This window comes from Papilio xuthus, unplaced genomic scaffold (assembly GCF_000836235.2).
Source record: "Papilio xuthus unplaced genomic scaffold, Pxut_1.1 DF827789.1, whole genome shotgun sequence".
Classification (NCBI taxonomy): domain Eukaryota; kingdom Metazoa; phylum Arthropoda; class Insecta; order Lepidoptera; family Papilionidae; genus Papilio; species Papilio xuthus.
Genome location: NW_013530860.1, coordinates 1,235,810 through 1,260,717, shown reverse-complemented (window position 1 = coordinate 1,260,717; position 24,908 = coordinate 1,235,810). Strand labels below are relative to the sequence as shown.

Sequence of the window (24,908 nt, the reverse complement as noted above, 5' to 3'; positions counted from 1 at the left end):
ATCGATATACGTCATTTAAGTGTTGCCCTAACAAAAGACCACGCATAGGCATTTTGACCACAGAACACATTTGAAGATGAAAATGTTTGTATTAGATCACGCACAGATAAAATATCTAGATATGATGTAATGTTTCAAACCAAGGTCTAAAACATGCTTGTGCAAGAATGGTTTACTATTGGAACACTAAGGAAAATAATAAATCCAATAAATAAATTATTTAATCAGCTTATCTTTAGTGCAAAATTAGAAGTTACATGACTTGAAAAATGAAATAAAGCAATAATCATGAAATAGTCTTCCTATTAATAAATAAATATTTTTTGCTTCACATTTATATCAATCATATTTATCAATTAGCTGTTATTGAAACAAAGTGTTGGTAATAACTCTTTGTAAACTCTGTCATAAGATCTGGCATGGCTTCTGGTAATGTTGTTATATGACGTGCTGGGCTCCCTGAATATCTAGCAAATGAAGGTACAACTGTTTCTGCTGGCAACACTGAATTGTCCTCAATCATACAGCAGTCTTTTAATACACATCTGCGACCCTATAAAATAAATTCACTGAATTATTAAACAGAACAAAGAACTGATATAGTTTGATTATAATAAATTGGGCTTAAGTCATCATATTTCCTAATTTCCTGCTGCTCACAAGTTACTCAAAGCTATATACTATTTTATGCTTGACTTTTCTTTTCATAAACCATGACATACATACTTAAATTTTATTTATCTGCATAGATTTTATAATTAGTGGTAGTCAACAACAATACTACTGAGGAATATCTAAAATCGGGACCTTGTTTTGTCAAATTTCTCAATAAATTGAAAAAAAGGCTGTTCCCTTCCATTGATCCCTCAAACACTCTGTATCTTGAATTATTTAAACTTTATAATTCAAACAAAATTTTATTTTCCTGCAGGCATTTTAGTATGTATTTACACTCAATAACTCGTAATTCAAAAATCAGACTGTACATAAAGGCTGTGAAATATAATATCTTACTAGCAATTCACAATATAATCATAAAATTTTGAACTTAAGTTAATTCAAGGTATAGAGATTCTATTTTATTTATTAAAATATGTTTGTTAACTTACTATGACTACATTTTTACCAATATACACATAGGAGCCAACAACTGCTGCATTTACAACTGTATTTTCACCGACAAATACATGGTCACCCATTTGAAGTGGGAAGAATGCTACTCTGTAATAGAAAACAACTTAAGTTACATTACCTTTATTTGGGGAAAAATAGTTAACAAATAAAAATGAATAAGCCTAATTGATTTACATGTCTATAAAACTTTAGGAAGAATATTATAATTCAAGTGTAACTTCGCTTTATAAAATATATCAAGCTTTAAGACTATGTATGGTATAATGGAATAATAATAATAATAAACTTACATACACACTAGCAAAGTATTAGCGTATCTGTTGTATTAAAATTGTTTTTAAAAATTATTTACCCTTTGCTAAATTTCTTGAAGGGTGGACGTATGACAGATCCTTTACTTATAATACAAAACCTGCCAGTTTTTACATTCGCCAGATCTCCTCTTATAATGGCATCACTTTGAACAATAACCTTTCCATGTAAAACAATGTTCTGAGATCCGCAGAGAACTGTTTGCCGACTAACTTTATTCCCAGATGCCTAAAAAATAATAAGACAAAACTTTATGGACTGATTTGAATCGAAATTCCAAAATTTAATATATATCTGCTAACAGTTTCAACGTATTCCGATTTGTTGTAATAGGTATCTTGGAGCTCCATTACTGATATTAGATTTAAAGGATTTGTTTAATGAAACTCTTTAAATGGTACGCCCAAATATTGTATTAGTAATTTTGCATTTGATTTATTTTTGACACTTGACAGTTGGCCAATGTCAATGTGACAATAACATTCGCTGGGCAATGGTTGGAATAATATGCCCAAAAACTATTAAATAAAAAGGATTTGAGATTTGTTAAGGGAAAATTAATTTCTTAATTAAATCATTTTTGACAAATTCTATCTTAAGTATTTTAATTAACATTAATAACAACTATAAACGTCGCTGTGATTAAAATTTCAGATGGACCGTAAACCGAAAACACATTTTACTTTGTTCAAATCAAGTTTTTAAAAAGTAACGTGAAGAGCGGCAATTGAAACCGGTATATAAAACTTTTATAAGTTTTAAAAGTGAAAAAAGTTGCTAAATACATTGTGTTCACAAAAAACAGTTGTATTAAACGACATTTCATTGAATTTTACAATTCAATCAATGGATCGATACGTGATAAGAGAACCGAGGCTTGGTAAATTTTCTGATATGATTTTAACATTCATTTCAAGGAAAATTACAAACACTTTTTAATATTTCTTTTAGATTGCATTATTAAAAATCATCTTAAAAATTTTCAGGCAATCCGCAGCCGAATCAAATGTTCGCGATGCCATCAACAAGTATGAATAACAATAACACAACCTCGTAAGTCGCCTAAATAATTTTATTTAACAAATTACTATTAGTGCTCTTATTACGACATTTAAATATGTTTAACTTTCAGAGGCGAAAACCCATTCTACGGCACGTACGGGCCGGTTTTCCCAAACGCTCAACAAATAAATAATCCGGGTATTGTAAGTAGAACTAGAGCTATGTTATTTTTTTTAATGAAATGATGTGTTATTGTTTGGGATATTAACGTGGGATAGATTCTTAACATATAAGCAAAATATTCATTTTCAGTGCTATTTTACAATGAAAAAATATCCTTTGTACGGGGGCGACGAATATAAAATTTGAAAAAGAACATAAATCTAATTATATTTTGGTATTATTTAGTAGTTCATATTTATAAGCCTTATTTTATTAATGGGCTTACAATTATATTTAAGCGCGCCCTTTTAAAATTGACTTCACATTTTCTACGTACTTATATTTTTATTATTCTGAAATAAAAATATGAAATTCATACGAAATACTCGAGTCGGTAGCTCTTGGACAAAAAGTTCCAAAAAAAAAACGTAATTGCCTTGTTTTAAACTCACCAGGGCTTCTTTTTTAAATTCTTTTTCCATCTCAGCAAAGCCACGAAAACTCCTAACATTTTAATTAAGGTTACTTCAACGTCAAAGGGACGTTGAGTTTGTGGCTGAAGCTGAGGTATTGTTTTAAGAACAAGGGATTAACTTTGTTGTTTGCTTAATCATTTTGTTTTGTATGTTTTTAAATATTTTTTTTTATTTCCCATAAAATATTTCATATCTGTAGATAATTCAAAATCCTGGTCAAATTCAGTCCGGTATCGATCCTCAGTATTTAGCATCGTATTCTGGAAGTACTAACTACATATCAGGTAACATTTTATGTTCACTTATTGAAAGAAATAGTCAAGGTCATCGGTAGCAACGACGATAAACGTTAAATTAATATTGGTCGATTATCTACTTTTTTTTTAGTAATAAGAGTTCATAAACAACCTCCTTACGTGTTATAAGTTCTAAAAAGTTTATATTTGCGATCTTTGTATTCAAAGTAAAATTACCATTTGACTTAGAAATCTTTAAAGTGCTCGAGTAAAGGTGCGAGAATTTTATTATTAGATATTGTCTTAGCTTTTTCCTTCCATTTTTCCTACTTTCCTTTTATTCTTTAGCTCTTAGTTAGAAATCTTGAATCATAGAAATTGCTTATACATATCTATATCATGGTAAATACAACAAAATAAACTAGCACATTTTAATTGTTACTGAAAAGGACAACAGCAAAACCAAGGTCAACATTTAATTCCAATGCAAAGAGATTTTCAAGAGCAACAATACATTCAAGGTCAACAAAACAATCAAGGTCAACAGCTTCATGGGCAATTGTATGTGCATGGGCAACAACAAATTCCTGGGCAACAGTATATGCATGGCAAACAACATATTCCTGAGCAACCGTACATGCGTGAGCAACAACATATTCCTGGGCAACCGTACATGCGTGAGCAACAACAAATTCATGGGCAACAGTACATTCAACCTCAACAAAATATGCAACAGCATGCCTTTCAAGGTCAACAACGCTATAAAGCTGACCTAAATCTCCAGAATATTGTCCCGGAAACTACAGATGCAGTGGTATATACGAAATATTTGAACAAAAATGTTGTTGGTGCTGTGAAACCGGCAAAGAAGTTTGTCAATGGGCCGCTATCAACTCCAAAAGGTATTTACAATTTATATCGATTTTGATATTTATAGGAATTTTACTAAAAGGCTTCAAAATTAAACGAACGTCTTTACGTTATAGACTACTTTATCGTAAGAATAACATTAAAAACTTCTTGACTGACATTTTGTTTATTCCCTCGGTATATATTTCTTTTGATTCTAACCAGACTTCTACTATTTATATCAACCTGTTTTTTATGTCGTATTTCAGGAAAATCTCAAACTCAAACCCAATCAAAGCAATCGAGTTTTTCTATTCATGCCTCAACGTCTACGAAAAATGAAGATTCTAGTTTGGAAAACGTAGTTATGGCATTAAAAGGTATCATCATAAAATCTTGTGTGAAATAAGAAATAAAACTTACTTATAAAGTCTAATTTTATGTTTAGTTACATGTTCTAGGTGTTGTTTTTTTTAGAAGTAACGAACAAGCCGACGACTGTTGTAGCGGAAAATGAAACACAAAATCTGCGAAAAATTCGTTTAGATAAGCTTCAAGTATGTTCCTTACATTTGACATATAAATAATAATAATCTTTTCCTTTTAACAGTGGTAGAGCGAGCTTTAACATCTGCGCACGAATTGTCCCGGCTCGCCCGGTGAAATACCACGACCACACAGAAGACAGGCGTCAAGTGGAAGCTATTCCGCGTGCAGTCTGATGAGTGTGCGTCCCGGTGGCCTAATTTAGTCCTCTTTCCCTTCCCACCCTTTTTCTTATAAGGAAAGGATGGGAAGTGGAAGTGGACTTTCCGGATGAGAGGATGCATGGAAAGGGAAAATATTTTCTTTCTGTGCATCCTCTCCTCCGTCGATTAAAGGTAGGCAATGCATATGCAATTGCGTATGTCTATGGGCAGCGGTCACTTCGCTATTTCAGTGATTTCAGGTGACCGCTCGCTCGTTTGCCACTTTATGATATAAAAAAAAACATTAAATGTGACCCTGCATTGTATTTCGTCGACATTTTTCTTTGTTCTACAAAGCTTTAAAGAGTAAATAGTCATAGAAATAATACTAAAAATGTTATTTTTGGCAATAGGAAGCCTTTCATATTCTTTCATTTGTATAGCCTTTGATCTAAAACATCATATACACGTGTTGAATTTGTTTACAATGTACAATTCGTTCAGGCATTAAATAAAAGCGGACCGCGAGCATTTTCCGGTCCCGTGGAGAAAGTGCTCAAATGGCACAAGGTACTAAAGGAAATAGGCGTTTTGGTACTTTACGAAATTGTTGGTGAGTCACACTCTTGACTATAATTTTGTATACAGTTTTATTTTAAATGCAATTCAAGGAAATTTTTGTGTATAATTATATTTTTGTACTTATTTAAGCGAAATGCTTAAGCGTAAGACAGGGGAAACCTTGTGAGAAGATTTTAGTGATAAAAGATGAAAATGGACCGGCCATGGAAGTTGTGTACTACGAGATCGATTTTCTTTTCCCTGATTTGATATTGCCTTGTACTGTTAGGTAAGTATTTGCTACTATTGGATTGTTATAGCTTTTTTTTATATATTTTTCTCTTCTAGGTCTTATATCACATAATACCTTTATCTCCTTATAAGTTTGTTTAGGACGGTCCCGACCGACAACTGATTCAATTATGTGAACGCGTTTACATGAATGCACGTTGCTCAGAGTTGTAGGTCGCATGATGGTGGGCACGTGTCGCCTGCAGGCTTTCAGCGTGCGCGTGGCGACCGGCGACGATATCGCCACGCTGCCTCGCCGTGCCGCCGTCGCTCAACACCATATTGCTAAACTAGCTAAGGATTACTCACAATAAAATAATATGTAATTAATTAAATTTAAAATGTAATGGTACCCTCCCGGTATTAGAGTTGCCACGTCAAGTGGGAAAGTAATCTTGCTCCCGAAGTGCCAATTCAAATGCTGTAGTGTCTGTCGATGTCGTTAATATTTTTGGGTTAACTGAAATATGAGCTACTACTTATCATAATGTTTGCTGATTTTATTGTTTTAAATTTACGTTAAAAATTGACAAATAGTATTGGGAACTGTAAGTTTAACTCTTTATTTTAACAATACGCAAAAGTTAAATGTTACCGATTAAATTGTATAATTTTAGAGATTTGAATTAATAAACGCTTTCGTAATTGATTCAACGATATTTGCTTCAAACGCCCCTAGTTAGGTATACGTAGACTTGTGAAGTATCATGCGTAACTTCTAATCTCTACATGCGTGTGCACATTGTTTCTTTACCAAGAGATTTTGCCAAGGTACTAGTTCTGTCTACAGATATTTTGAGGTTAATTTATGACATAGGGACACAAGACGTAAAAATCTTATAATTGTTACTGTCCACTTACATTTCTACCTTAAATAATGTCAATATTTGACATTGACATTTGACATAACACGTAGCGATCAAAAGTTTAAAGCTGTAAGTATAAGAATAAATATAATGTATAAAAGTGGAAGCACATCGTCGAAATCAGTGACACACATCTCTAGCTACGATGATGATGACGACGAAGACGAACTTTCAGAAGAATCCTCCATAAATTGGAGCAATTTGATATTTCTTCCATTTCATCCTGTCTTCAAATTTATGGTTCTGTTATCGGTGATCGTGAAAAGCACATTTGTAAGTCCCTTTTAATTGACCATAAAGCATTGAGCTTTTAATGGATTCTATTTTCATAAACTATCTTAATGTTTTTTTTTTTCCTAGGGCCCATTACAAGCAGTGTACCCCATTGTGTATTGTTCAGATGTACTGGATTATAACATCTATTTGTTTTTAATAAAGTATTTTTATATGTATTGTTCTGACGTTATCTACGGCATCGATACCTGTCTGCATATAATGCATAGGTAAGGGTCATATAACATACAATTTTCCTAGTCCTATAAGATAAATTCTCGCGTGGACGTCGAGTTATTTCTAATGATTACCACTAGTAGCGTATTTTCTAAGACTTCATCTTCATCAAATTTGTAGACTCTGTTCCATTACCTACTGTTTTCTTCTTGTATTTTAGGCAAGTTACAGATGAAGCAATGAGACGAGAGTTTTTGCCTAAATCAGCTTTTTTGCTTCTGATTGATATATTATGCATCATTCCATTCTTTCACCTTATGAGCTATGCTGTTTGTGCAGAGGTGGCCTTCTGGCCCAATATGTTGTCTTTCGTGGAATTTATAACGTGAGTAGTTAAAAGTTAAATTTAAATCATTTATATTGCCTAATTCTTGACAATAAATTAGTTTTTAACGGTCATACAACTCAAAATTATCCATGGGATATTTTTAAACTATGAAGAACAGTTCAAAAAGATATGGAAAGTTTGGAAAATAGCTTAATTAGAATAAGATAATATGTGTCCGCGTGGAATTAAAAAAAAACTTAATTAGTAGCCTATGTGTTCTTCTACATCTATGCCAAATATGATCCCTTGAGATATCTTCAAACATCCATCTTAACATTCGAATTTATATTTGTAAGATAAGACTAGTAAGATTATATGATGTCGTTCTTATACGTGGTTTCATCCACACCATCTCGATGGCTGGCAATCCACAACCGTGCGGTTTGCGCGAAACTTCTTGCCTAGCACAGCAGCTTTGTGGAATGGTCTGTCCTCGGCGGTATTTCCAAACCGCTACGACTTAGGGTCCTTCAAGAAGCGAGCTTATCACTATCTCAAAGGCCGGCAACGCATCTGCGGTCCCTCTGGTATTGCTGATGTCCATGGGCGTCGTTGAACACCTCTGTGTTCCCGCTGCTCGTTTGCCCCCTTCTGTTATAAAAGAAAAAATATTTTTTGTTTTTCATTTCAGAATTTATAGGGTGGCAGAATATTTTTCCCTTCTCACTACACATGATAATATTAAACTTTTTGTCGGTTTTACAATAATGAATGTTATTACTGTAAATTGTATCACATGTGTTTTAATGTTGATGACTTACATTGGCCTCTGTGATTCTTGTACTGGCACTGGTTATTACAAGGATTGGAGGAAATACGTCATGTATAAGGTAAAAATTTGGTTCTAATTTTGACATGATTTTATTTTATAAGTCAAAAGTCAAGTTATCGGTTTGAATATTTCTTATAATGTACAATTTAAGTCTTAAAGTTTAGACCTTTATTTTGTTTCCCGACTCGCATTTGTAACCTTTTTGTTGAACAGCGGAAATTAGATGGCAGATTAAAGTCAATATTATTTTTACCTTTTAAATAACATATTCATTTTCATTTCAGCTGAATGAAACAAGCGAAACGTTTACAACTTATGTTTACGGAGCTTCGTTTATTTTTTTCTTTCCCGTAAATTATATGTTCGACGAAATCAAAGCTTCTACTTTGGTGGAATATGTCTTCTTTAGTGCACTCATGATATTTTTCTATCTCATCTCAACTTTTGTTATCTTTCCCAAAATGATAGGTGAATCATTGTTAAAGTTACATTGTATTTTTTCGTTTCACCCACGAGTACAGATTATAATAGGCGAAGCAAAGAGAAGGAATCCTTCGCCAAAAGCATACGTTGATGTGAAGAATTTTTATGCATTAATGTGGAAGAAACACGATGGTATAACGCGTCTTCCTAATATAATGTCGGAATTACCTCGATATCTAAGAGTGGAAATCAAGCAGGATCTCGTTTGGGCCGTATTTTACCATAGTCCAACTTTAAGAAGAACGTCACGCGCTTTCCAAAGATGGTTATGTGATTTTATACATTTAGATTACAAATTACCAGGTTCAAGATTTTTTGTCGGGCCCCATTGTCAGTCACATTTGTATTATATAAAATCTGGAATAGTTCAACTGATATCAATGGACGATGGAATAACTCCTATAATTTCATTTACAAGCGGTACTATTTTCGGGGATATAAGTTTCTTCTTGTCACTAAAGCGAATAGCAATGGTGCGTTGTCTCACATATTGTGAAGTATTTTATTTACCCCGTGCGGATATTTTGAAAGCTATGCATAAGTTCCCAGTAGACAGGAAAGCTATCTTACAACGCGTGAAGGAAAAAATCAAGCATGCTCATACGCTTTATTCGTGTAAAACGCACGTAAGAGGATTGGACAGGGCCGAAGATGAAGGCATCGCATGGCTAAAAAAGCGATGGTGGGAGATATCAGAGGTTGTATCACATTTCAACGTGCCAGAAGATCAACATTCTAAACCATGCTTAAAGTTGGCGGCAGAGGAAGTTGTCTACCACTGCCCAAAATATCTTGGACAATTAGTTTTGTGCACAGATGGAGAATTGAGGAAGCATTCTTTGTTTGCAAGCGTTCGTTTTCCGTTACTTCTAGTTCCAAATTCTAGTTTTAGTGTGGTATGGAACAGAATTGTTGTAGCTACTGTTTTCCTCGTCCTAATATTTTATCCACCAAATATTACAAGGCCAGATGTACCAGTTTGGTTTAATTTTTTTCAATTTTGGACTGATATTGTTTATTTGGCTGATGTATGTGTATCATTAATAACAACGATGGAAAATCAAGAAACAGGTCGAGTTTACTTTGCGTCTGTGATGTTTGCTCGTTTTAAAAATGTCTGGTTCTTTATTGATATATTGTCAGCGACATGGTTCGAGACTTACGTGAGGCTCATCGGAACACCTCAATACTATTACATAGTACAGTTCAATCGATTATTAAAGATATACATCCTCTTTCCTAATTGGAGTTTTGGGAGAGATCCTTTGATTCATGTAATTGTTAAAGTTTGCTTAATTCACTTAATATTCGTGTATATAATGAGTTACTTGACACTTGCATTGATGACAATTATTCCCGATTTGAGTCCTGTTAGTTTCTTTGGCGAGATATTTTGTAATTGGGGAGTACCTAAGAATCTATGTATTTACAAAGTTAATCACGTGTTCGAAATATTTCTAGCATGGGTATTGGAATTTCTCTTTTCGCATAATACCACTCAAAATTTAACCGATGTTTACGTGTCAACTGTGACTATTTATTTCGGTTATATAATCTTCATTTACTGTAAGACAGCTTTAATTGGAATATTTCACGCTTATAATACTGGTATATCGAAGTATCAATACTTTGTGATTAATATCACGAATCATTATAAGCAATTTAAAATACATCCAGAACTTTTAAGACGTTTAAATCGGTATATGAAGTGCCATTGGAAATATTATAGAGGAATGGATGTTTTATATCCTAATGTATTGAAGAACGAGCCCTACGATATCTATTGGAAAGTACACGGGGAAGTGGCAGAGAATATAATAAGACAGTCTCCGCCTTTTCTGTTGGCCGATTACGCCCTTATCAGGGAACTCGCCTACAACGCTAAGTTTATTTTGCTTCCCAAGCTATCTACCGTTATTATTTTTGGTCTCCAACCGAAAAATGTAACATGGCTTGTACAAGTAAGTTTTGGAAATTAGTTTTCTCATACTTAGTTTTTGTTTTTCTGGCCATAATCGTTTGTAACATTTGTTTCAAAATAAATGTTTCTAATCAGGGATACATTAAAAGTGAATACCATAACAAAGAAGGTGAACTTATCAAAAGTATGTACAAGCCGGGTGATTTGCTTGCATTCACATCGGTCTTTTTCAACAAACCCCCACTTAGAACATACATGGCATATACCGAATGTGAGGTATTTATATTATCCTTTTTTAATTAAACGCTAACTTAACCATTCCATTGCAATTCCAAATTCAAAAATTGTGAAGTTTTAGAAAAACTTTACTTTTTTTTTATTTTTGATTACAAACCTTCTTTGATAACCTAAGAATACTCTACCGTAATTTAACATAATCTGTCCAGTGATTTAGGTAGAAATTATAGAAAACTAGCAGTCGCCCGCGACTCCGTCCGCGTGGATATATAAAAAAACTTAAATAGAGTAACCAGTCCTCCCATCCATCCATCCATCCACGTCACATCCGCATTTATTCGCATTTATAATATTAGTAAGTTAAATAAAAAGCAGCTCTACGAGGCATAAATTCGAAAAATAAATGAAGAAATAGTATCCTATGTCCGTCTTCTGGCTCTAAGCTACCTCCTCACCAATTTTCAGCCATATCGGTAGAGCTGTTCTATATATGTAGATTAGTGCTTAATGTTTATCGAGTTTAAATTCAACAGGTTCTATTCATAAATAGAACGACTTTCTTTAAAATCTTAAAGCGTTATCCGCTTGAATGGTCGCAATTCCAACATTGTTTGGAAGAATTTAAGACGAGGTTTGAAGAAATGACACAAGATGTTATTCAAAAACATAGAGATGTAAGTATTATTATATTTTAGTAATAATGGTACAGCAGGAAAAGTTTCTTAGCTACCTAAATAGATTCTAATACGAAACATAAATTATGTTTTTTTTTTATTATTTAAATATTTTTATTACAGTATCAGAAGAAATTACGTCACCGTATTTTTCATTCCAAGCATGAAGAAAGACGTTCTAGCCAAACAAGAGAATCGAGTGTAACTCAACGCTTAACGATGATAAATATAACGCCTACGGCACCGTATGTATTCAGCACGATTATGTAACAAAACTAGCTGTCGCCCACGACTATGTCCATGCGGAATTAAAAAAACCTTAATTAGTAGCCTATGTTTTCTTCCAGGCTTATGCTCTACATGTAACCAAATTTCAGCGAGATCCATGCAGCCGTTCTGGTGATACATTCAACAAACATTTGCGTTTATAATATTAGTAAGATAATAAATATAAGCGATGTTATTTTTTAATGATCATATTATTAATAGCATATGGACCACCCTTGTGTTGAAAATCCACTAATTTCTTATAAAAATGAGAAGACATGTTGATACGCAGAAATTTGTATCTATTCAAAAATGTTATATTGCATCCAATTGAGAGCTATGATTTTTATTTCTTTATTCGAGCATAGAACTAATAAGCACTCATACTTCTTACAGATTCTGGCATTACTGGATGCTCCTTCGTGTTATAGTTGTGTGTATTTCAATTATCACTAGGTCTATACAAGGTAAGAGGCAATGTTGAGTTGAGGATATTTACCGTAATTTGGTACAAAATTTATACAGAATTATGCCGTTAGGTTTCAAGGACGCATCACTAATAAATTCAATTAAATTTCAAAGGTGGCATTGGAGCTTACTGGAGGTGGCCATTGATGATTGCAGGATCATTTTGCGACAGCATCGGATTGATTGATATTGTTTTAAAGCTATTTGTAAGTTATTGTCTATAATTATAACCAAATTATGGGTCAAAAAACTGATGACAGTCCCTACTTCGTCCGATATCATTAAGGATAAATATCCAGTCCAAGTAACGTATCTGGCCTGGTATATGCTCCACCAAATGTAAGCTTAACTTTACCAGGTATATTGCCATAGAAAATAATACATAAGATAATTTCAGTCAATATAATTTCAATTCGTTTTGTACGGATCTGAATGTTGTGCCACCAAGGTTTCGGATGAAAGAAGATTGCATGTATGAAATGCGTATGCTAAGATGGATGTGTGGTGTTATAATACAAGGAAGGATAAAGTTAAAAATGTGTATATTAAAGGAAGTTTGAAAGTAGCGCCAGTGATCGAGAAATTGAGGAGTAAAAAATTAGCGTGGTTTGGACATGTTACTCGTAGGGATGATGATGATATAAGCAAAAAAGTAATGAGATTGAATGTGGATGGCTACAAGGGTAGGGGAAGACCAAAAAAAGTATGGAATGACTGTGTGAAAGAGGATATGCGTAAGAAGGGGTAGACTCGGATATGACGACTGATAGAGATGTATGGAGGAGTAGTACATACTGTGCCGACCCTCGATAGGGATAAGGGCAGGTTGATGATGATGATGATAATTTCAGTCCGACAACAATCTTGTACTGGATAATTTCAGTCCGACAACGATCTTGCACTGTTATTGGCATCCTTTGAGCTTTACTTCAATTTTACCTCTGCTTACCGAGTCAATTGCAGATGCCGTACTACGATGAGCGAGGGATTCTTATAACCGATTTTAGATGTTGCCTCAGACACTATTTAACTGGAACCTTCCTGATGGATGCTATTGGTGTTCTACCAATATATGAAATATACATCGTAGTGATGAGTAAAGTTGTTGAAGATGAAGATGCATTGATTATAAATACATTCAGTCGATTTGCACATTTGTATATAGTTATTGGATATTTTGACTACCTAGCCGATAATCCATCGGCGAATATTGCTTATATTATGGTAAGTTTTATTCTGTCGTTCAAAACCGGCTAATTTAGTAACAAAAAATCTGTAAATAATAATTCTCAACATAACATCTCCATAAATTTTATAAATAGTAATCACAGCGCTTTTTCAAAATCACTACGACCTAGGGTCCTTCAAGATGCGACCATATTTCCTTAAAGGTAGCAACGCATCTGCAGTTCCTTTGGTGTTGGTGCCGCTCGATGCCCCCTTCTCTTATAAAAAAAACATGAAATGTTTACTTTCATTACATAAATTTACTTTTGTACAATTTCGTCCTTCAACAGATGATTAAGTGGCAATTGATATCAGTTCTTTTGATGTTCGCGGTCAGCCACTACTTTGTTAAGATATGTATCAAATTTAACTGGGACGCTCATGGACATTTTATCAATGCTACCCTCGTAAGCAGATGCTGGTTGCCTAGTCACACTGTTTTTGACAATAATACTGTTACCTACGAAGGTATTGGTATGGTAAGTTTTTATCACTTTAGTCAGTAAAAACCACGTCAAAATAATTATTGAAGTTTTTATATACAGTGCAATTTCATGTCTTCTTTTTAGATTTTCGCACAAAGTTTAAATTTCGCTCAAAATGGACTACTTAGAATTGATTTGGGAAATTTTGAAGAAACTCGAAAAGATATTGGAACATCCATTGTTTTGTTGTTGCTTGGATGTAGTTTTTGGTGCGTAACAAATTTTATTGAGGTTTTTAGTGGACTAAATAAAATAAATATTACATTTTTATTTGCTTGTTTTTCAGGTTTGTTCTTTGTTACAATCTTACCTTATTGGTATTACATTTCCGCGGGAACACAATATACCAGCATGGAGTTTTTCAACTAAAAAGATTTTTAGTTGCTGAAAGAGTAGACGATAAACTTATCGATTATGCTCAGGAGCATTTCAAGTATATTTGGAAAAGGTAATTACGTACGTACCTACTGTATTTTAAATTTTTCATCATAATTACAGTGAATAAACTTAAATTTATCATTTAGGACCAAAGGCACCGATGTTCATAACTTGATGAGCGATCGTATTGGTGTCGCTTTCAGACAAGATTTGAGTTATTACTTTTATAAACAGTATGTATCTAGATATTCAATCTACTTTTCCATTTTATTGTAATTTAAATAATATCATCCATTAATACGTTATTCGTAGAACATTTACAGCACTCAATAGCGTTCTACAAGGTGGTGAACAGTTGGAAAGAAGTATGGCAGCTGCATCTAGGCAGATGCACTTCTTGCCAGGCCAAGAGTTACTAAGAGAGATGGACTTGACGCCGTGGGTATGTGTGGTGCACCGTGGAAATATCGTTGTGAAGAGGGGCGAGGAAAAATTGGCAGTACTGACGAAGGTTATAAACGTTGAAATTGACTTAGAATTTGTTGTTGTTCGAGCTGATGATATTAGAATAGAATCATGAAGGAATACATATGAAGAAAGAAACTGCACAAAAGATCATTGCAATTTTTATAAGGTTCTTGGTTATCAGGGTGCAATATTTGGTCAACTGGACGGACTGAAGCCACGACCAGTGCGTGTGTCGGCGGTAGCAGAAGGATATGCAGATGTACTAGTAATACCCATTGCAGATTTCCAAGAAGCTCTCAATCATGAAGTACGTTGTTCTTATGACATTCCAGATATCACTGATGTTACACAGAATTCAAAAAACATCAAACCACTTCAAGAGAATAAAGAATTGCTATCCCATTTGTTGGCTCCTCTTAACATCCTAAACTTAGTCATCCGTATACACAAATTTTATTTCTATTATACAGTTCAATAGAGTTATAATTAACACTTAAAAGTCGCAGTACTTTGCAGGCAAGAGCAAACATGGAACGTCATATAAAACATGACTTTATGCCACTAAAAAAGACAGTAGTCGAGGATCCATACAATACTGTACAATATATTCTTCGTGGAAGGAAATCACTCAAACTTCCTGTGAGTAAAATAAATTTGATAAAACAAGGAATGAATTTGACGGTTTTGACATGTGATGAATATATGACCTAGGGGTGTGATATTCCCTGATATTCTTGCAGTGGATGACAACATACATGGAAGCGAATATCGGGACTCGATACGCCCAATGGCTGTTTCTAACTTGGCTGATCGAACCTGTGATTAGTTCCACAGTGGTCCTCATTTTAGAGACTGTACCGGATGATGTTAAATACGAAATTTTTATACTTCTAGCCGTACTAGATATTGTACATTTTCTCAGTTTTCTTTCCAAATTCTTTGCAGTAAGTATCGATTATATTATTTAAAAAAATTACGAATAGGCATTTTTTTAATATTCCAGTATTTTGGTTTACATGACTTTCTTTCCTAAAACCTTATTTTGCGATTCTTGGGCCATATTTTTGATGATAATGTTATTCGTTCGTTTCATCTTATAGTGTAGCCCTTACATACCAAACCTTCTACCAAATAGCAATAGCCTTCTACCAAAAATTCCTATGCATTAACCTACTGATCTTGATCGATTGATAAATCCTACCGTACTGTTCTAAGCTGATTTAAAATATTTAAAAGAAATCCATGTTGTTTTAGGCGGAGTTAACTGTCGTTGAAGGTAAATGCGTAATGCGTTTAATTAAGTACAGAAGGTTTCTTAGATGGGGTTGCTACTGCGACATGTTATCACTTCTTGTTCCTCTATTAACATTTGTGACTGACAACTGGTGGTACCAATTGGCCAGGCTGCTTAGACTACGGTTACTATATGAGTTTCATAGTTACTTCTGCACTGGTTTTCAGGTAACAGGAGTTATGTTTTTTTAATTGTAGGTTACTTTAAGAGAATTTTAATACTATCAATTTTTTAACCATGATTTTTTTTTAAATAAATTATTCGAATCCATTTTCCGCGATTTGAGCAATGAAATAATTAATTTTTAAAATTAAAATCAGTTTTTATATCTACAATACGTTTTAGAACAAACATCAATAGACACAACTGTCACTTTGTTACGGTAGTATAAAATTTAATAAATATTTCAGAGCAGAGTTGGACCAATCTTGTTAAAGTTTTTGTCAGTAATATTGGTGCTTCACGCGATGACATGTGGCTGGATGATTGTAGCATGTAGAGGTATTTATTCCAGTATTTTTTTTATAAGAGAAGGGGGCAAACGAGCGGCGGGAACACCGAGGTGATCAACTACACCCATGGACATCTGCAACACCAGAGGAACTGTAGATGCGTTGCCGGCCTTTAAGGAAATGGTATGCTCGCTTCTTGAAGGTCCCTAAGTCGTATTGGTTTGGAAATACCGCCGAGTACAGACCGTTCCACAATTTTCAAAGTGAAGACTATTTTATAATGTTTCACAAGAAACAAATCTTTAAATGTTATGTGGTGATGTAATTATTCTAAATTGTAGATGAAGTGTTTCCTATAAAAGTGCCAGTTATTCCCCCGGATGTAAATGCTACAATTGATCACACGGAATGGATTCTGCCTCAAGACAGAAAAGGTGGAGGTTAGTTGATATGAGATGGAAAAGATGAACCAATCATTGTTAATTCACTACTTAAATTACATTATGCCCTGCCAACTTACATCTTTCTCCTCGTAAGAAATCTTTATCAAGTTGAGGTTTATGACGTTCAATTTGTTGTCTAAATTCAGTGGACTAGTTAGAGTTGAATGATGTTGTGATACCAAAATCTCTGTACAAAACATATCGTCACCTCTATCAGTAACTTTGTTAAAATAATATTATGATTTATACGACGATTTTGGTCTCAGAATCCCACGGTAAGACAAACTATTTGACAATAACATTTATTATCTAGGTTGTGCAAGAATGACAAAGTCCTTTATAGTCAATGGGAAAGTCAGATTCGGTTTTATTGTGCCAAAAACCTGGGCGGCTGATTACATTGTATCAATGACGTACATCCTAGTCTTGTACACGAGTACCGAAATGGAATCTGTATGTTTTTATATTTTTATTTCATTGAAATCGGATATAGTCAGTATTTCACTTGAATTTTGATTGCTCATTGCTAGTATGTTATTTGACAAGCACATTTACTTAACATAATTTTAAAAGCTCGATGAAAAAGGTAATATAACGGTAGACATCCACTGCAGTGAAACTTGAATTAATATATATTGTTGTCCTTTTCATTTCCTTCGATAAAACTGACATTACAATTTATTTATATACGTTTCAAAGCAGTGGAAACCAGTCGTCGCTGCAGTAACGTAGTATACAAGTAACACATGTCAAATTCCCAGGTTGTATCACTAAATGAAAAACAAGTTTACTACAAAATTGTAATAAATTTTGTCATATATCTAATGGATATATGGATACTAAGCAGCGCAATTAGTGCTGTCTATACGAAGTTAAACGATTTATATAAATATGACTACAAAGTGATGAAGTTTTTAATATTTTTGAGAAACACTGGCTTGTCGCCGATTCTGCTGCAGGCGGTGGACGATTACACGAGACATTTGTGGCAAAGACAAAGAGGTTTTTATATTTATGTTTGCCTTTATTTATGCAAATTAATCATTTTAAAAATTAAAATGCAAAACAATTTTTTTTCATGTTATAAAAGTGCAATTTTGTGCAGCTTGTGTCTATTAATATTTTTGGACCTTTATTGTGCTTTACTTTCCGGATTTATTGATGGAGCTATCCTTCGTAAAGTGATATAGAGTTTGTCCCATTAAAACAATCTTGGAACGCTTAATTCAAAATGAATTTTAGATTAAAGCTAATTGTGAGGATTTTAAACATAAAGATATTTAGATTTATTACTCTTAGATACTCATTCTAATGGTGAAAGTAATTGAAATCGGCCAGTAGTTTTTAATTTCATTAGTTACAAGCATAAAACAACACTTTCACAGGTAACTGGTTACCAGAGTTAGTACAAAATGCACCGCTATGTCTTCGTGAAGATATTCTTGGAGCCCTATACCTTTATCATTTGAAGTCACCTCCGTTACTAAAAGATTTGCCTCATTATTTTCTAAGACAATTGGTGACGAGATTAAGCCGGGTTGTGGTTTTTCCAGGTTATTACAAATTTCAATGATTTTTTTTAGTAAGACGGCCAATCAGTCTCTTATATTTTTCTGGTGTCGGCATCAACTAGTTTCGAGCCCGTCGGTAACCCTTCATGGGGGTGACCAATGAGCGACGGGCCGCGTCCGCGACATAATACCAGGCCCCTCACCATAATGAAGGGTTCCCAAAGAGCTCGAAATTAGTCGGTGCCGACACCGAATGAATATACGTATTTAGCCGTTTATATATCAGTTTATGAATCTCATGAAAGTTAGAATAACAAAGTGGTTTTTTACTACTATACTTATTGGTTACAAAAATATGAAAGCTTTTGGTTTTAAGAAGCCTGAATATGCCGGCACGATGGGGTACTGCTATCACAGAATAGTGACGTATCAATTAAAATTAAATCTGAATTAAATTTCTACAGCAGTCAAATTTCATTGTTCTATTAGGGAAGATGATTGTGCAAGAGGGGGACATATATCCCTGTATATATTTCATCCACGAAGGAGAAGTTGAGAAATGGGGAACAAATAAAAGGTAAGATAAAGATCTTATAGATTATTGTTATTCGAGAATTTGTTTCTTAAAACTTTCAGTGCCACCGACTCGCATTACGATTTCTTTAACAGGAAAAGAATTAGTGGCACTGGAAGTGTTATACTGTTGTTTATTCCAGCGGCGAAAAAAAGTTGTTAAGCATATTGACTACAAACGATTACTTCGGTTTTATTCCCGGCCTCTTTCCTAATTCGCCATTTTTGTTTTCATACGTGTCACGAACGGTAAGTACTACTAAACTATTTTACTTGGATATTAACCGTCGGTTTCTGAGATCAAAATCCTCATTAAAAATTATTGATATATCTGTTTTTTCAAAGATAATGATAGAGGTGGTGATATATTTTACACAGAGATGTTGGTCTCGGAAACCAGCGGTAAGAAGTAGAAACAACAAGATAATTTATCTTTTATTCTTTTGTTTCACTTTTATATTTTACTTCTATTTTTTCAGGTTGTCGATATAGTTTCTTTGACGTATAAAGATTGGCAAGATCTTTTGCAAGGTTATCCTAAAGTGAAGTATGATTTATACACAGCGGCAAAGCAACTGAAAAAGGAAATACAAAAAACTATCTTATGAATATATATATATTTTTTAATTAAAGTAAAAAGTAACAGATCTAATGTTTTAAAATCTTTTACTCTATAGCATAGCTTAAGTTGAAATAATTGGAAAAATAATCGTTTCTTATAATTTTAAATAAATGCATACATTTTTGGTAATTACAAATAGGAAAATCGTTGATTAAGCTGAGTCTTTATATGCGAATGATTTGCGAAAGCGCTCGCTGAAACTTTTACTAACGAGGGTTAATGCTAGTGTATGTTTAATTAAGAATCTGTGTGTTCGATTTTTTCATGAGATTTTACAATGAGAAAAAACATAGCAATTTTTTTTTACAGTAGTAAGAATAGATGTACCATTTTGTGTTGGACAAACTAATTTGATTTGATAATATTATAATTGCGAATGTTTGGAGTCATAGATGTAGAACAGAGGCTGAAAGAACACATACATATGCTATTAAGTTTTTTTTTAATAACAGTGGTAGAGCCCGCTTTAACATCTTCGCACGAATTGGCCCGGCTCGCCCGGTGACATACTACGACCACACAGGAGACAGGCGTCAGTGGAAGAAATTCCGCGTTTCGTCTGATGAGTGTGCGTCCCGGAGGCCTTATATAGTCCTCTTTCCCTTCCCATCCTCTTTCTTATAGGGAAAGTATGGGAAGTGGAAGTGGACTTTCCGGATAAGAGGATGCATGAAAAGGGAAAATATTTTATTTCTATGCATCCTCTCCTCCGTCGATTAAAGGTAGGCAACGCATATGCAATTGCGTATGTCTATGGGCAACGGTCACCTCGCTATTTTAGCGATTTCAGGTGGCCGCTCGCTCGTTTGCCACCTTCTGATATAAAAAAAAAATTCGCGCGGACAGAGCCGCGAGCGACAGCTATTTAGTAATGTAAAATGCAATTTTTTTTTTATATTTTTTTAAGCGTTGTACACAATTTAAAGTTTGTATCATAACATAGAAATACAGTGATGTACAGGTGAGCTAAACTCTAAAAGAGTTCTCTTACAGCTAACCTTGCGATACAGCGAGGATGTATAGTGGGTAATAACTGTTTTTTGTGCAATATTACATCATTTGGGCAATGAAAGTTAACGTTTTATCATTTTCAACAGTTGACCATTAATTATCTGTAGGGCTCGCAGGGACACGGACCGCAAGGGCAGTGGTGGTCCCAACTTGAATGAATTAGTTTCATTACGGGTTGAAACTATTTGAGTCTTTGTATTTAATGTAATTATTATGTTGGAGATTGTTATTTGTCTCGTCCATGTTTTTAGTTAAAATTGCAATTTTCTTCTTCACACAATGTCTAATTCTTTGTTCACGGCGAAGTCTATACTGCATTATTAATTGTCCATCGCAGATATTTTCGACCCAAAAGGTTTGATTTTACGTCTATTATGCTATTTTTTATCGAAAAAATATTGTAACACATACCCACAAAGGAATATCTTAAACGACATTTATTACTTACCTTTTCTGTCTTTAATATACAGAAAGGCAGAAAAGAAAGCCGATAATACGCAGAAATTTCCTTAAAGGTGCAAATAACGTTAATATCATTAACATTCTCTTTGAAAAAGTCGGAGAAGGTGAAGAAATACAACATGAAAGTGAAACCCGCGCCCGTTTCGTTTACAGCAATAAAAAAAAAATAATTGAGCAATCTCATTTAGATAATGCGTTTCGAAGCGGGTTCAGCTAAATTGTCTCGGTTTCTTTATATAACGTATACATTACTTTGAGTATCAACGTTATTCTAATTCACCAAAAAATGATTTAATGTTTTTACATCGTCATTTTAGAAATGAGTTTGTAGTCTACAAATCAGATTAGAAATTATATAAACTGTAAAGTTTTTTGCTTTATTTATTTAAATAAGATGCTATGTATATTTTTTTTGCTTCAAATTCTTAGCTTCATTATTAGATTTAAAGGTTCAGGATAACCATTATAAAAATACAATAGTGAAGCTAAAAATTAGTAAACAAATAAAACTAGCGTGAAATAAATGTAAAATCATCATCATCAGCCCACTATACGTCCCCACCGAGGAGCACAGAGCCTACCCTAATTTAAGGGTGACTAGGCCATAGTCAACCACGCTGGCCAAGTTCGGGTTGATTCACTTCACACATATCTTTGAATTTCTTCACAGATATGTACAGGTAAGAACGTCGGATAAATGTACATATGTAAATCGGAAATCGAAAAACACATTGGTACATGGCGGGATTCGAACCCAAGACCTGCAGATTGCAAGTCAAGTGCTTGACCCCTGAGCCATCGACGCTCTAATTATAATATCACGATAATGAAAAATCTATTCATTAATTAAAAATATACTTTAAAATAGTATCCATACATAATATGCTCCAAAATATTAACTTATAAGCACTTGAAGAAAATTGCCTTTATAAATTCAATTTCGCACCCTCGCTCATAAAATGTGTGAATAATCTACACCGGGTAACTAAATAGCTGATACAGAATCAACTTAGGGGATCCTTGTACGGTTTGAGAAAATGAGAATCAAAAGACGTCGAAAGAGAACCATGTATTTTGAAAAAAAAAAATTCTCTTTTGGAATGGAAAGGATAAAGAAATTACGAAACTTAATAGAATAAGAGCGGCGTGTGATGGCATAAAAATCAGGATGACGATCGTATTAAGCGTTAAGAAATGTATAAAAACATTTGTCAAGTAGCAGGGAGCTACGTAAAATGGCGTATTATAAGAGAAATCGTATTAAACGTGATAGTATTAATGGTGTTCTAGTGTAATATCATTTCTTTCAGTTATTGAGCGAATTTCCGATATAAGGTAATTAAGGTTAATAAATAACCTTGAAAGTTCTTTAACACGCCTCTGTGGCATTTCTGGAGAAGTTTTGCTGAAATGAATTTTTCAAAATACGTCTATCAATTAACATGTCGATTATTATATCTTGAAGTAACAATTTTTTCCGTAATCTAGACACTAACTTCTTAAAATAGCCATTTTTCATTTATGACTCCTTATGCCGAGCTATAAACTGTTTTCTCTTGTTACTCTTTAATCTACCTATTTTTGATTTCTTCCCCTACTGGCAATTTCTTACAAAAATATATCCTAATAATCCTAAAGTAATATTCTAGAAATTCAGCGGTTAAATTGCCTGATTATCGCTTTTTATTAAGTTTCCCACGGAATGAGTTTTATTCATTTTTACGCTAGCAATTTTCGCGACAGTTTTATTTACTCGTAAAATTTATAAACAAGGATACGAAGTGGAATTAATAGACACAGTTGTATAGTAAAAACTGCCGCGACGGCCTTTGAATATCGTTATAATGTCTTCCACTATAGCATGGCTTGTTTTGTCATCTGTCATCCACAGGGTAGGGTACTTAAAACTTTATTTGTATTCTAGCCACTTTGTATAACTTTGCCTTGTCCGAATTTGACAATTTTAAGACCGAATTAAGATTTCTCACTTAATACTATAGCGCACACAATTTTTATTAAACTTAACTATTCCGACAATTATATATCAATGCTTCACAAAGTTTAGGTTTACTATCGTAGATTTCCGAAACCGAAATCCCAATTTAAAACGTATAGCTATCTCTGTTTTGTCAGAGAAATATTAGGGATGACGATATGATTTATTCAGAGATATCGGTCTCAGAAATCAACGGTTAATACAGCATAATGAACTTTATCGTTATGTTAATTATATTCGTGTTATTGTATATTATTAGTTGCATAAAATTAAGAGTAAAGGTTAGATTAACTAATCCTTATTCAGACAAAAAATAGTTTAGTAGTTTGGTTAATGATTATCTTCTAACTCGTCGTAAAAGGTCTTCAAACCGCAACAGTTTAAAGTTGTACGGACAAGTTAAATGGTGTCCTATAACTTTCCTTTAACAAGTTCGTTATTATCATGTTAAAGTGGTAAGTTTTCTTCATTAACCCATTGTATCAGTAATTACAAGTTAATTAAACTCCACAAGAACTATCTAACAGCTTATTTTTCTTAATTATAGTCGGACCTGGATACGCAAGAACTAGATAGGCGAGAAACTTCTATAAGAGATTGTCATTGTCTGGTTCATATAAGGGAATAAAATGTCACGGTGCCTTGCGGTGACTCTCGTTCAACCAGGTTTGACTGTATTTATTATTTTGTCTTCATCACCATCTATTAAATAATTGTGTATTCGTGTGTTAAAATAATATTGCATAAAAGATTCTTTGCCTTATCCCGGGACCCTCGCAGTCGCACTCGATGTTGGCCACCGAGGGGGTTTTAGTGAGTAAGAATCTCACATAACCATGTCTTTCCCCCAAAAGGTATCTTACGAAGATTCCCCCCCCCGATACAAAAAAGGGAACTTTAACAAAACTTAATCAGAGTTATTAGTATTCAAATATGTTCCTATTATACGCATTTCTCAGTAGGTATTCAATTAAGTTCTTTTAAATAAGACAATGCATTAAGTTTTATAAACATAACATAAATATCACGCATATAAATAATAGTAATTAGTAATTACGTTTAATTGCGATTCCCGTTGACAAGTGTAATTACATAGTCCGTCTGAGTTGTGACATCTGTGGTTTGTACCCCTCAGGGCCGCGCGGACAATCGTTAGGTCAAACTAATTACTTGAGCTAAGTATATTAAATTTCTACGTTTATGTTAAAGTTCTTTATAAATTTTATAAATGCGAAAGTTTAGATGGATGGATGTTTGTTTAAAGGTATCTCCGGAACGGATTAACGCATCTCTTTAAAATTTTGCATAGATTTGTAACATAGTCTGGATGAACACATAGGCTACTTATTAAGTTTTTTAATGCATAAATCCATAAATTTTTCTAGAGAAAACACTAGACAAGGTTTTTGCACGTATCAAATATCTAAATACATACTATTTTTTTTTAGATACTAAGGAACGAAGTTAGACGATTTATGCGAAGCAAATTTGTCTTGAAACTCGTAATTATCGATGTACGATATTCAACTTAAGACTATAATCTCTTCGTAATTAGGTTTACCCGTCTTAGCTTAAATCCTAATACGTCTGTAACACCTGGTTGATTACCGTTTGAGACATCAACTAATATCAACAAACTTTGAACTAAGTTACTACGGTTTAATTTACATTTGACAGTCATTTTATTGAACGATAAGCAAGTTATTTGGTAATTTTTTTGTAATTTTATAAAATAATATTGAGTTTAT

The 24,908-nt window shown here is 33.6% G+C and overlaps 3 protein-coding genes across 4 annotated transcripts; 2 read left to right on the top strand and 1 right to left on the bottom strand.

The window, feature by feature from the left end:
- Window positions 1–203: 203 nt before the first annotated feature.
- Window positions 204–1,906, bottom strand: DCTN5-p25 (Dynactin 5, p25 subunit). Its single transcript, XM_013308783.1, has 4 exons — window positions 1,749–1,906; window positions 1,487–1,674; window positions 1,110–1,221; window positions 204–553 (listed from the first exon to the last, which is right to left on the bottom strand). The coding sequence occupies exons 1-4, from the start codon at window positions 1,794–1,796 to the stop codon at window positions 353–355; spliced, it is 549 nt and encodes a 182-aa protein (XP_013164237.1). The 5' UTR covers window positions 1,797–1,906; the 3' UTR covers window positions 204–352.
- A 279-nt stretch (window positions 1,907–2,185) lies between these two features.
- On the top strand, window positions 2,186–6,265 carry LOC106115454 (GATA zinc finger domain-containing protein 10). Its single transcript, XM_013308811.1, has 10 exons — window positions 2,186–2,326; window positions 2,433–2,499; window positions 2,579–2,651; window positions 3,286–3,370; window positions 3,772–4,224; window positions 4,441–4,551; window positions 4,649–4,728; window positions 5,365–5,473; window positions 5,572–5,710; window positions 5,879–6,265. The coding sequence occupies exons 1-10, from the start codon at window positions 2,293–2,295 to the stop codon at window positions 6,024–6,026; spliced, it is 1,299 nt and encodes a 432-aa protein (XP_013164265.1). The 5' UTR covers window positions 2,186–2,292; the 3' UTR covers window positions 6,027–6,265.
- Window positions 6,266–6,638: 373 nt separating this feature from the next.
- Window positions 6,639–19,696, top strand: LOC106115531 (uncharacterized). 2 transcript variants are annotated; one of them, XM_013308958.1, is made up of 28 exons: window positions 6,639–6,851; window positions 6,939–7,081; window positions 7,249–7,413; window positions 8,048–8,246; window positions 8,473–10,632; window positions 10,728–10,868; window positions 11,363–11,503; window positions 11,627–11,748; window positions 12,167–12,237; window positions 12,353–12,444; window positions 13,202–13,462; window positions 13,756–13,944; window positions 14,035–14,159; window positions 14,237–14,398; window positions 14,475–14,561; window positions 14,641–14,839; window positions 14,978–15,103; window positions 15,313–15,435; window positions 15,537–15,740; window positions 16,051–16,257; window positions 16,501–16,591; window positions 16,884–16,982; window positions 17,299–17,438; window positions 17,747–17,987; window positions 18,371–18,538; window positions 18,986–19,073; window positions 19,213–19,318; window positions 19,549–19,696. In XM_013308958.1, exons 1-28 carry the CDS (start codon window positions 6,669–6,671, stop codon window positions 19,675–19,677), a joined length of 6,162 nt encoding a protein of 2,053 aa, XP_013164412.1. In that variant the 5' UTR covers window positions 6,639–6,668; the 3' UTR covers window positions 19,678–19,696. The 2 variants fall into 2 exon arrangements, with proteins under 2 accessions (XP_013164412.1, XP_013164413.1); XM_013308959.1 differs by lacking the exon at window positions 19,549–19,696 and having other exon boundaries at window positions 18,961–19,073; window positions 19,213–19,300.
- The last annotated feature ends 5,212 nt before the right edge of the window (window positions 19,697–24,908 follow it).